We start from the raw sequence: 14,457 nt of genomic DNA, 5'->3' as shown, positions 1-14,457 counted from the left end.
TACAAGATTTAATGAACCCCAGCAAAATGATATTCACTTAGGCTCTTGGTTGATACAAGGTTTAATGAACCCCAGCAAAATGATATTCACTTAGGCTCTCGGTTGATACAAGGTTTAATGAACCCCAGCAAAATGATATTCACTTAGACTTGGTTGATACAAGGTTTAATGAACCCCAGCAAAATGATATTCACTTAGGCTCGGTTGATACAAGGTTTAATGAACCCCAGCAAAATGATATTCACTTAGACTTGGTTGATACAAGATTTAATGAACCCCAGCAAAATGATATTCACTTAGGCTCTTGGTTGAATCAAGGTTTAATGAACCACAGCAAAATGATATTCACTTAGGCTCTCGGTTGATACAAGGTTTAATGAACCCCAGCAAAATGATATTCACTTAGACTTGGTTGATACAAGGTTTAATGAACTAAAGCAAAATGATATTCACTTAGGCTCTCGGTTGATACAAGGTTTAATGAACCCCAGCAAAATGATATTCACTTAGGCTCTCGGTTGATACAAGGTTTAATGAACCCCAGCAAAATGATATTCACTTAGGCTCTCGGTTGATACAAGGTTTAATGAACCCCAGCAAAATGATATTCACTTAGACTTGGTTGATACAAGGTTTAATGAACTCCAGCAAAATGATATTCACTTAGACTTGGTTGATACAAGGTTTAATGAACTCCAGCAAAATGATATTCACTTAGACTTGGTTGATACAAGGTTTAATGAACTCCAGCAAAATGATATTCACTTAGGCTCTCGGTTGATACAAGGTTTAATGAACCCCAGCAAAATGATATTCACTTAGGCTCTCGGTTGATACAAGGTTTAATGAACCCCAGCAAAATGATATTCACTTAGACTTGGTTGATACAAGGTTTAATGAACTAAAGCAAAATGATATTCACTTAGACTTGGTTGATACAAGGTTTAATGAACTCCAGCAAAATGATATTCACTTAGGCTCTCGGTTGATACAAGGTTTAATGAACTAAAGCAAAATGATATTCACTTAGACTTGGTTGATACAAGGTTTAATGAACTAAAGCAAAATGATATTCACTTAGACTTGGTTGATACAAGGTTTAATGAACTCCAGCAAAATGATATTCACTTAGGCTCTCGGTTGATACAAGGTTTAATGAACTCCAGCAAAATGATATTCACTTAGGCTCTCGGTTGATACAAGGTTTAATGAACCCCAGCAAAATGATATTCACTTAGACTTGGTTGATACAAGGTTTAATGAACTAAAGCAAAATGATATTCACTTAGACTTGGTTGATACAAGGTTTAATGAACTCCAGCAAAATGATATTCACTTAGGCTCTTGGTTGATACAAGGTTTAATGAACCCCAGCAAAATGATATTCACTTAGACTCTCGGTTGATACAAGGTTTAATGAACCCCAGCAAAATGATATTCACTTAGACTCTTGGTTGATGCAAGGTTTAATGAACCCCAGCAAAATGATATTCACCTGGCTGCTGGTTGATAATAAACAAAACTGCAGATGTTTTTGTTCAGAATTGGCAGAAAGAACAAGTATGATATGGTGCAAGGATACACTGAGGCTGACAGTGAAACATATTCATAAGCCATATCAATGGAGTTCTTTCCCCTAACTCAGCACAAAAAATGGTTTTGTATTTACCATCAGTAAGATCTCGGGTAAACCAACATAATCTTACAGTCCCCTCTTCATCTTTACTGGCAGTAAGATCTCAGTAAGCCCGAGGAATCTTACAACAATACCCTCTTCATCTTTACTGGCGGTAAGATCTCAGTAAGCCTGAGGAATCTTACAACAATACCCTCTTCATCTTTACTGGCAGTAAGATCTCAGTAAGCCCGAGGAATCTTACAACAATACCCTCTTCATCTTTACTGGCGGTAAGATCTCAGTAAGCCTGAGGAATCTTACAACAATACCCTCTTCATCTTTACTGGCAGTAAGATCTCAGTAAGCCCGAGGAATCTTACAACAATACCCTCTTCATCTTTACTGGCAGTAAGATCTCAGTAAGCCCGAGGAATCTTACAACAGTACCCTCTCATCTTTACTGGCAGTAAGATCTCAGTAAGCCCAAGGAATCTTACAACAGTACCCTCTTCATCTTTACTGGCAGTAAGATCTCAGTAAGCCCGAGGAATCCTACAGTACCCTCTTTATGTACATTGTCAATAAGATCTCAGATAAACCCATGGAGGAGGGTACACATCATAGCAAAGACATCAGGTGGGGACTAAACTAATCAGAACACACACAAATCTTTAAGTCATATAAAAGATTTGCTTGCACCTAATTTGCTTTGTGTCCAACTGCAAACAGCACTGACTCAGACCTACCATAACTGACAGTTCAGGGTCTATGCAGTTAGCGTGATGCACAATGTACAAGTATAAAAACAGAAAATAAATTTTACCTCTTGAGAAATTTGGTAGACTGGTTGAGGACTCGGTGAGTAACTGACAGTTGGTTGTGGAAGTGGTTGGCCTGGCATGTAACGATAAGGAGTACCATCTGTGTTAAAATATGGCTGGCCTGCAATGGATGAATACTTCAACATTAACTATATGTAGGAACAATTTGAATGTCAACATTATATGTAGGAACAATTTGAATATCAACATTATATGTAGGGGCAATTTGAATGTCAACATTACTATATGTAGGAACAATTTGAATGTCAACATTACTATATGTAGGAACAATCTGAATGTCAACATTATATGTAGGGGCAATCTGAATGTCAACATTATATGTAGGAACAATTTGAATGTCAACATTACTATATGTAGGGACAATTTCAATGTCAGCAATACTATATGCAGGGACAATTTCAACTGTCAACATTACTATATGTAGGGACAATTTTAATGTCAACATTATTATATGTAGGGACAATTTAAATGTCAACATTACTATATGTAGGGACAATTTCAATGTCAACATTACTATATGTAGGGACAATTTCAATGTCAGCAATACTATATGTAGGGACAATTTCAATGTCAACATTACTATATGTAGGGACAATTTTAATGTCAACATTACTATATGTAGGGACAATTTAAATGTCAACATTACTATATGTAGGGACAATTTCAATATTAACATCACTATATGTAAGGACAATTTTAATGTGAACATTACTATATGTAGAGACAATTTCAATATTAACATCACTATATGTAGGAACAATTTATATATCAACATTACTATATGTAGGGACAATTTCAATATCAACATCACTATATGTAAGGACAATTTAAATGTCAACATTACTATATGTAGGGACAATTTCAATATCAACATCACTATATGTAAGGACAATTTTAATGTCAACATTACTATATGTAGAGACAATTTCAATATTAACATCACTATATGTAGGAACAATTTATGTATCAACATTACTATATGTAGGGACAATTTAAATGTTCAAAACTGTCCAATTTAATAGTTGCAATGATTAAGCCAAGTGTAGATCCCTGTTTCACAATCCTGACTTTAATTTTGCACAATTTGTTGCATTAATGATTTTACAAAGAAAAAAAAATAAAACATGATATTCATCCTTCACTAAAAATCAATTATTTCCCATACACAACTTTGTTGTTTATTTCTGGTACACTTATTATGGTCAATTGTTTCTGATACACAAATTATGGTTAATTGTTTCTGATACACAAGTTATGGTCAATTATTTCCAGTACACATGTTTGTCCATTATTACTGATTAACAAGTTAAGGTCAATTATTTCCAGTACACAAGTTACAATTATTCAGATGAATAATATTGGTGTAAAATGTTCCAGACAGAAATCATTTCAATATTTCTGTTCATTTTCAAAGATATTAGATGATGCTGGAAGATTACATCGTGCTATATCTTCCCTTTGTGTGTACCTGTGTTGTCTAACATGCTTCCATTTTCATGCAGACTGAAATAAATTATTTAAAAAAATAGATGTCTACAATAGTTCCCCTCATGAACGTAACCCCCATTTACGGCCAGAATTCCTTGGCACTGATGATTTAGTTTTCTAAAGTACCCATCAAGAAAGGCCATCCCTTTAACACAACTTGTGGACAACATATTATTGCAAAAATTAAAATTTACCCCTCACAAGCAGCCACATTTTATTTTAACATGTGTCCAGAACCAATAATTAATTATGGTAAGGTAAGTAACCTGATTATGTTTCCCGATGTCTGTTTGTGGATGTTAGGTTTTTGTTACTAAAAGTAGTGTTGGCTCAAGTATATGTACCAGTATGGTTATTATTACACGAATATAAACACCGACGTTTACAAGAAATGGGGTCAGCAATGTTTTGATAGAGCTTTGGGCTGCACACAGCAGATTGTTGTTTTAAGTGACAATTATGACCGCATGTAATTGTCAAGATTACAACATGGTCAGATAGAAATGGGGTCAGCAATGTTTCGATAGAGCTTTGGGCTTAACACAGCGGATTTTTTCTTTGTTTTTTTGTTAACTGATGATTATGACAGGACAAAACAGCAGGTATCACTTCCTTTGAACAAGACATTTCGTTTATAAAAGTTTCATCTGCAAAGTTCAATTGCAGTACTGTACAATTATTAACATACGAATAAATCATTGCAAACCTTTAACATGACATCACATAAACAAAGAAATAATACTTTAGAAGAAAAAGTATAAGTTATTTGACTTGATGACAATGGGGAGAGTTCACATGCTGAAAAGTTTTGTTGAGACTCAAATAAACAAGATTGTAAAAGATAACAAAAATATTCTGCAGCAGTGGGTAAATGGAGTAAATGGAAAAAAAATTATTTTAAATAAAAAACAACATATATACCAAGATTTAAATCATGTTTTTGAATGGTTTTGTAATGTGCATGCCAACAATACCCCACTCACATTTCACACCTAAGAATAAGAACTATTAATTTATGTTACCTTGAAATAACTCTCTTTTTAAAAAAAGAAATTTTGAGTAATTAATACTACATTTAAATGAAGATATTAACTGCTTCAAGTTACAAGTAGCTTTCCTACTGTATTGGACATACATATACATAAACATCTCACAAATATAGTTCCCCTCTGAAAAGGCCATCCATCTTATAAGGTCACTTTCCCAGTGCAGAAGGGGTGGTCGTATAAGAAGGGGACCACTGCATTATCATTCATTACTTAAATTTTGCTGTTTAACTTTAGGGCAGCCAAATATACTGTAGGAGCTGACTCAGTGATTTCACTGCTTGGAGCTTTATCTTTTTAAAAACTTAAAAACAAAATTGAAAATACAGTTCCAAGCTGCAGTCCTCCAAGTCAGTACAGTATGCCAAGTCAGTCCCAACTTGCAATCCTCTGATAGTACAGTATGCTAAGTCAGTCCCAACTTGCAATCCTCTGATAGTCAGTACAGTATACTAAGTCAGTCCCAAGCTGCAATTCTGGTAATACAGTAACCCAAGTCAGTCCCCCAAAAATTTAAACTATTTAACTAACTTGATCTAACTGATACAAACACTAACCTGTTTGTGGATTGATAACTATACTGCCTGGTGGAATCGTCTGAGGGTCAGAGGCAACCCAGTAAACCTTTGGTGTGGGAGACTGCAAGTGGATCGTACCTGTATAATTGAACCATAGGATGGTAAGATATTTTCTTCTGATTACGGAGAGCATGGAAAGATTTTTTTTCTTTGGACTACTCATATACCATGCTATCTTCTTGAATAACTTGTACACATTTATGTGTTTAACAACTGGATGTCAAGAAATGAACAGGCAAAGGTCACAAGGTCAAGGTGAGCCAAAGGTCATGTAGTCAATATTACTCTGCATGCAAAAACACTCTGTATTTCTCTTTGCTATCCACTTTTTCATGTCCATAAGTGCAATCATACAGAAAAGTACAAATCTGATATTCAAGAATTTCCTCTTTTTTTTCATCTCTTTTTTTTTTTTGTGTGAATGAAGCTTAATCACAGTATCTTGAGACTTCAAGGCTTTTGTTCACCATGGTAATAAAGAAGCTTTCAAAAATTAGCACCAGCCCAAAAATCAGATGCCAATAATTTTCTAGTTGGCTAAACGAAAACGACGTATCTTGGCTGGATTCAAATGGTAAAAGTTTATGAACATAAAATCTGGAGAATTAGTAAATCATCTCAATGACCAGACAAGCTGCTGGTCCTTCAGGGCAGGGAGAATATGGAGAAACATTGAAATGGGAAACACCGAGTCAAAGCATGTAACTTGTTACCTAGCAAACTGACATCACAGTCACAACTTAACCTATGATGTCAATCAAGCAAAAACATATGTTTGTTTTAAAAAATAATAAAAGGAATCTTAAAATTTTCCACAATAAAGCAAGAAATAATTAAATGCTACTAACAGATAGAACATATGCAAATATAAATGGTCCTTTAAATCAAGCTGCTTCTTCACTAATTGAACAGAAGGTATAATTATGCATCAAAAGCTCCGTATAAATAGGACATCTTGTTAATTACATTAAAATGTGCCAAAAATATCACACAATGATACAAACTGTATTGCTATTAATATGGAATCTATAAGGAACAATGAAATATCTTTCAATCGATCAAGAAGAATGCAAAGTTATGTCAGTAACAAGAATTCCTTCTAATGCTGACTGGAGCATTCCTGCTGTAATACCAGAATGTAAAAATAAGCTCAGTGTTATCCACTTTTGGTTTTAATTGAGTGACCCGCATAATATGAATCAACACTATTGTTTTATCATTGTACATGCAAGACTGTCCGTAGGAATAAGGTTGCACTCAGAAGTTTTATCACCATACATAAAAGACGGTCTTTAATAATCAGGTTACACTCAAAAGCTTTGTATTTTGCACACAGTTCTAAATCAACAGACTGAGAACACTTCTAACTTGGACTACTCAAGCGGTACAAATGGAAACATCATCAGCTGGATGAGCATAACTCAAGAGAAAATCCTATTTGTGGTCATCTGTCTGAATAAGTTTCAATGGATAATTTTTTTTTGTAAAACAAAATTATCCTGAACAATCTTATCATTCTACTGTGTGTGCGTGTGTGCAAATGTAACAAAAACATTTTGCATAAAGTATTTAAACCAAATATAAATTTTCTAAGCTTCACGTGCCAAATACATTCAACAGTTTAAGAAAATACCATTTTTATGGATATATTCATAATGATACACCATCTTGTTTTTATCTAACTGAGGATGGGATTTCTGCTATCCCATACCAATACATGAGGATGGGATTTCCCTTATCCTATACTAGAACACAATAAGATGGAATTTCCCCTATCCCACACCACAGCATATGACAAGAATGGGATTTCCCCTACCCCATACCAGAGCATATGATGCTGATGGGACTTCCCCTATCCCATATCACAGTGAAATTTCCCCTACCCCATACCAAAGCATATGATGAGGATGGGATTTCCCTATCCCTAATCCTAGTTTCCTCTGACCCTTCCAAACCCATTTTTTATGATTGGACATTTATACTGGTTGTCCAAGCTAACAACAGAGCCACTGTGGCTCTAGCCATGTTAGGTAGGTGGTTATGAGTCCTGCACTGTGGCTCTAGCAATGTTTGACAGGTAAGTGGTGATGAGTCCTGCACTGTGGCTCTAGCAATGTTAGACAGGTAAGTGGTGATGAGTCCTGCACTGTGTCTCTAGCCATGTTATACAGGTAGGTGGTTATGAGTCCTACACTGTGGCTCTAGCAATGTTTGACAGGTAAGTGGTGATAAGTCCTGCACTTACTACAAGATCTTTGAACAAATATGAAAGGTGGGCCTTATGCATAAAAATGATAATGATGATGACCATGAACACAGTGATCATAATGTATTAATGTAATTTCCTGTGCAAGAGAAATAAAGTAAAACTAAAATAGAAGTACTGTTTGATGCATATTGTTACACACACACACACCCTCTCTTTGCATGAATGACAATTGAGAAAAAAGATCAATTCATAAAGCTTCATTTATATTATACTTTTATACTTTCAAAATGTAAAATAAATTGAATGAAGTTATGTCGACAAATCTTTAGTATCAAATTCTTGTTTAATAATGATGTAAGAAAATTATGACATTACATTTACAAATGTACACTATATAATTGACCAACGTCAGACAAGCAAGGAGATATTAAATTTGTGGAAAAAGCAATATTTATCTTCAAAACAATTGTAAGCAGAAAAGCAACAGGTATCTTTAAAATGATTGTAAAGTAGAAAAGCAATATGTATCTTCAAAACAACTGTAAAGTAGAAAAGCAATATGCATCTTCAAAACAACTGAAAAGTAGAAAAGCAATATGTATCTTCAAAACAATTGAAAAGTAGAAAAGCAATATGCATCTTCAAAACAACTGAAAAGTAGAAAAGCAATATGCATCTTCAAAACAACTGAAAGATAGAAAAGCAATATGTATCTTCAAAACAACCGAAAAGTAGAAAAGCAATATGCATCTTTAAAACAACTGAAAAGTAGAAAAGCAATATGTATCTTCAAAACAACTGAAAAGCAGAAAAGCAATATGCATCTTCAAAACAACTGAAAGGCAGAAAAGCAATATGTATCTTCAAAACAAGTGAAAAGTAGAAAAGCAATATGCATCTTCAAAACAATTGTAAGCAGAAAAGCAATAGGTATCTTTAAAATGATTGTAAAGTAGAAATATGTATCTTGAAAACAACTGTAAAGTAGAAAAGCAATATGTATCTTGAAAACAACTGTAAAGTAGAAAAGCAATATGAATCCTCAAAATGACTGTAAAGTAGAAAAGCAATATGTATCTTTAAAATGATTGTAAAGTGGAAAAGACTAAACACCAGTGAAGCATGTTTGCACGTGTAACTACATAGCAGTGATAGGCAAAAGATTCTCAATGTACAGTAACAATTCAATTAGGACCAATGATTGCAAAAAAGATTCTCAATGTACAGTAACAATTCAATTAGGACCAATGATGGCAAAAAAGATCCTCACTGTACAATAACAATTAGGACCAATGACTGCAAAAAAGATCCTCAATGCACAGTAACAATTCAATTAGGACCAATGGCTGCAAAGAAGATCCTCACTGCTGAGTTACAATTTAATTAGGTCCAATGACCGCAAAAAGATACTCACTGCACATTTACAATTCAATTAGGACCAATGACTGCAAAAAGGTCCTCAGTGCACAGTAACAATTCAATTAGGACCAATGACAGCAAAAAGGTCCTCAATGCAAAGTAACAATTCAATTAGGCCCAATGACAGCAAGAGAAATCCTCAATGCAAAGTAACGATTCAATTAGGACCAATGACAGCAAAAGAAATCCTCAATGCAAAGTAACAATTCAATTAGGCCCAATGATGGCAAAATAAATCCTCACTGCACAGTAACAATTCAATTAGGACCAATGATGGCAAAATAAATCCTCAGTGCAAAGTTAACAATTCAATCAGGACCAATGACAGCAAAAGAAATCCTCAATGCAAAGTAACAATTCAATTAGGACCAATGATGGCAAAATAAATCCTCAATGCACAGTTAATAATTCAATCAGGACCAATGATGTCAAAAAAATTACATTATGGACAAATGAGAACTGTACTTAAAATAAGTTTACAATTTAATGAATCCCTTGCATATTCATTTACATGAATGAATGGAAAGTATGATTTTGAAACCCATGCACCCTTTGCCTTTCATCTCAGGAAGCATGGGTCAAAGAGGGTCAAACCATGCTTTACACATCAGTCAACTACTCTGTAATTAATAAACACATCACTATTAAAAGATCCAGGCACAATGTCCTGCTTTGTATGGCATCTGGCCTCTGTATGACAATATGATGTTCCCAACTTAAAATAAATCTGAAACACTAAACTTTAACATGGAATCCAAATGGTCAATACACTAATGTCATCACTATAATAGTCTTGCCATTTAGAAACACAAGTGATGTTAACCTGAACTGAAGACCTGTGAATGAGTGCTACAGATATGCAATATATTTACATATTTACACAATTAAAATAACAGGAACAACATAGTTTTTTGCAAAATGTGAGGAAATGTGGAATTTTATCAGTAACATCTGTTATGTATGAATTAAGTGCATTCAAACAATATAAATATGTGATTCCACTAAGTTCTAAATGTTCTGAGTATGTCCGCAATGAGAGTAATCAATAGTAATTTGAGAGTAATCAATAGAAATCTATCAAAGTTAGTATCATCATCAAAGTGAGTAATGTAGTCCTGTTACTACTGATCACAAAGTCATCCGACCATGTCTAAAATGTGCATGTGGTTTTTGGATTTTTAACATAGTTTTAATAATTTTAGTCACATCACTACAATGTATGCTGAGTGGCAGTTTATGGTGATGTCTAGCACTGGGGCATAATGCTGTAGATATGTGGCATGATGTCCACCCATTCATATTATCCAGACACCAGGCTGACCAGTCCTAACACTAAACTTAGGATACTGTCTGCTATCAAAGTTTTCATAATATAAAAATTAGAAGAATGGTGACTTAATTTGGTCATATAAGTAAACCCCCACCTCTCCCGCATCCCACCCCTACTCCATGATGGAGAAGAGTCTATATTCAAAGAAAAGGGCACAACTCAAGAAAACAGTGTCAATAAAATGACTAGTCAATAAGTATATATCACTATAACTAAATTTCACAACAATGCACTGAAGAGTGAGACTAGCTGCATTCACATATTTCTGTCAACTCAGCAACTCAAAAAAATTAATAATTCTATCGGAAAGATCTTGCCAGCACAAAAGATTTGTCAAATATGTAGATGCACCAACTTCAGTGACCTACAAAAAGAAGGCAACACATCCTGTGTTACAAATCTTTATTACAGTGTATACAGCTGCGGGTCAAAAAGGGCAATAACTCTTAACAAAACTTGATCTAGCTCTGTGAATTAATTCTTGTTTGTACAGTGACTAAATATAGAGCTCAATAATCAAATCTGGATATATTATTCCATGGCATTTCAAAATGTCTATGTTTAAAACCGAACACTAGGACAAACAAGAAGCCTTCAGATCAGTCTCATGTTTTAGAGAACCTGCAACTTGTGCTAAGAACAGACTTTTTGCATTCTGGGCTATCATAGAACATGGACTTTCATTCTGGGCTATCAGACATCATGGACTTTGTATTCTGGGTTATCCGAGTTTTGTTTACTTTTTCCAACCATAAACTACATAAAAACATGCCCTTAATAGCATGGACATATCTGACTGACAGCAATCTGAGCTGTAAAAACTGAGGACTTTTTATGTTTCTGGATTAAGGACTTCTAGTGTATTTGTTGAGTAGAAACAAACTTTTGCCACCTCTGGACTGTACAGGAATCCCTTCCAAAACAAAGTGCTAATTATTCAGCATCTTCAGACGATAAGAGAACATGAACATCTGCTATCTTGAGACAGGGAAAATTCTTACATATTACACATTAATGCAAACTTTTCAATAAATGTGTAAATACGCCAATTTGTCATTCAATATCCATGCATGGGAATAAAAACTTCAGTACTGTACCCATATCAATCATGCATTGGAAATTCACAATATAAATGAAATGAAACATGCAGCAAAGAAATAATATGGTTTGGTTGTCACTTGGGTACTGTGCAAATATACCCTCTGTACAGAAATTATAATACAGTTACACTGATAGAATCACCATAAAGAGAACTGTAAAAGTTTTATAGAATTAAATTTTCAGTGACACCTTTAAAAACATGTACCTATGAATTGCTTAATAAGCATAATGTAAGCAAAGTGTAAGGATTAATTAGAGAGCTAGAAAAAAATTGAAAATGTTATCGACACTGATGTAACAGGAACCCTCTACAGGGAATTTTTTAACATGCACAAGGCCAATACTGTATGTACTATACAACTGTGTACATTTATTTCTTAAGCATCAATGAAAAAGAGAAATACATATCAATGATTAATTATTTTAAAAAAATGGGAGCAAGAATCTCACAAAAAAAGCCAACTGCCATTCAGGTCTGCAAACCTGGCACCAAACCACACTAAGCAAGCAGGTGATGGAGAAATATTCCAAAAATAGAGAAATATGTAAAAGATATCTAGCAATCTGCTACTGCTGCAGGCAAAGTTGAACTATGTATTTTTTTATATTATTTAGCTGAGTATTAAATTGATAATAAAATCTCTTAACTTTTCATGATCATCAATTTATTTTTCTAATAATGTCAGATGACACAGAATAACCACAAAAAAGAACAAATTAAATTTTTTATGCAAGAATATATAATTTATTCCACTGTTATTATTACCATTATTAATTTCATTATTTATAGATAGTACTATTTCATAATCACATGTCTGAAAATGTGTAGGATGATGAGAGGTCTTGATAATATAGTAATCTTGTGGCTCATTGCCCCATACCCCTCCCCTGCTCCTTCCTTCCATTTGATGGATATGGATATAATGTTTTCAAGGAATACTAAAATTTTTATCTAACTGATTCAGAAATGAATGTTGAAGTATACTAAAATATAACCATACTGAGATTGTTTTTATTGTTTTTGATTTTGTGAGATATTTTTTTTTTTCTCCGATTCAAATCTTCAATGGAAGTCACTTTGGTACTATGACAAAGTCCTATCTATCGAATCCTTGATGAAAGAGTTGGGAGTAAGCATTAATTATTCCTGGTACAGGTACACCCCAATATATGTCGATTTACTCAATGCTGTTTTGTTTATACATCATCAAATAATTTTGACCCCTTTCTGCTACAGGTTGTCTGATTCATTTTTACATCATCACAGCCGCCCATGCCCAGCCAGCCACACGAGACGCACAAGCCACTAGCTGCTATTTAACAGCATCACCGTTGTCTTTTTTTTTCTGCATTCATAGAATTCAGTTCACATCTCCACAACTGAACCCTATTATGTTCAGTACTGTATGTGCTGAGCCTATAAAATGTCTTAAATATTTTCACACCATTCAAGTGCTTTAAAAATGTTACAAACGGTGGGGGGGTGGGGTATTTATCTACTGTGTTTTTTCAATTACTATTAAATATATAAAACTTAGCCGTGTTTTGCTAAACCTTGATTATTTTTTTCTTTTGGCAAAGTGTATGCATCCTTTTACTAATACATGAATTACTATAGGAACAATTGCTTCACTACACATATTTCACGATACGTCTTTCGATGCACACATCCCAAATGTTAAGCGGAATGTGTGTGTTTGATTAGGATTTTTAACGTAGCTTTAACAATTTTTCAGTCATATCACTATGATGTCTGCAGTGTGGCAGTTTATAGAAATGTCTAGCACTGAGGCATCATGCTGCAGACATGTAGCTTGATATCCCACCCAGTACCATTATTCTGACACCAGGCCAACCAGTCCTAACACTAACCTCTTAATGCTGAGCACCTAGTTAGGCTGAATGCCAGGTGAGGCAGCTGTTAGTACCATTTTTGTAAGTCTTTGGTATGACTCAGCTGAGGATTTAACCCATGACCTCCCACTTCCGAGGCGGACACTCTAACCACTAGGCCATCGGAGCTGTGTTAAGCGGAGTAAACCTGTACTTAAAATAGATTGACCAAGGTGTTTTCATGTAAAGAATCATACCACTACCAACAGGAGCTCATATGGAGCGGCTGACAATACACATAATAGTAAGAAGGATTGTTGCATGGTAATGGGAGTTACTGTACTGTACGTGTTCTGCATAGAGAGACACCATGACAACTGACAATACACACAATAGTATGAAGGACTGTTGTGAGGTAATGGGAGTTACTGTACGTGTTCTACATAGAGAGACACCATGACACCTGACAATACACACAATAGTATAAAGGATTGTTGCAAGGTAGTGGGAATTACTGTACGTGTTCTGCATAGAGAGACACCATGACAGCTGACAATATACACAATAGTATGGACTGTTGCAAGGTAATAGGAGTTACTGTACGTGTTCTGCATAGAGAGACACCATGACAGCTGACAATATATGCAATAGTATGGACTGTTGCAAGGTAATAGGAGTTACTGTACGTGTTCTGCATAGAGAGACACCATGACAGAATTCAAACCCATTACACACTGGATTCAAGTCCATGCTAACAAATAAGCCATCACATGTAGAAAGGAGAAAATACTGCAAATGAACTATGATTAAGATGTATTAACATAAAATTATTAGTGTTGGGTCAAAACAGAGTTTCATTAGTCTTGATGCAATGTGTTTAATGACACAGAGGATGAAACCAATAGCTCAAGATTTTTAAAAAAATGTCACTCCAGAGTGAAAATTAGGTCACAGATACATTTTTTCAACAAGTAACTCTCCATAAGATGAATC

At 34.6% G+C, this 14,457-nt stretch overlaps 1 protein-coding gene across 10 annotated transcripts in view; it reads right to left on the bottom strand.

Annotated features, from left to right (window-relative positions):
- LOC149791252 (uncharacterized) overlaps positions 1 to 14,457 on the bottom strand; it is a 246,955-nt gene that overhangs the window by 39,658 nt on the left and 192,840 nt on the right. For all 10 annotated transcript variants that reach the window (XM_089969729.1, XM_089969732.1, XM_089969730.1 and 7 more), the window contains 2 exons: positions 5,552 to 5,650; positions 2,442 to 2,560 (listed from right to left, as the gene is read on the bottom strand). In XM_089969729.1, the coding sequence (XP_089825855.1) occupies positions 2,442 to 2,560; positions 5,552 to 5,650 (218 nt within the window). The remainder of the gene's footprint in view (positions 1 to 2,441; positions 2,561 to 5,551; positions 5,651 to 14,457) is intronic.

The sequence above is a fragment of the Sinohyriopsis cumingii genome, chromosome 9 (assembly GCF_028554795.1).
Source record: "Sinohyriopsis cumingii isolate HCF-2022 chromosome 9, ASM2855479v2, whole genome shotgun sequence".
Classification (NCBI taxonomy): Eukaryota; Metazoa; Mollusca; class Bivalvia; order Unionida; family Unionidae; genus Sinohyriopsis; species Sinohyriopsis cumingii.
Note: the sequence above shows the minus strand (reverse complement) of the source record. Positions and strands in the feature narration are given on the sequence as shown.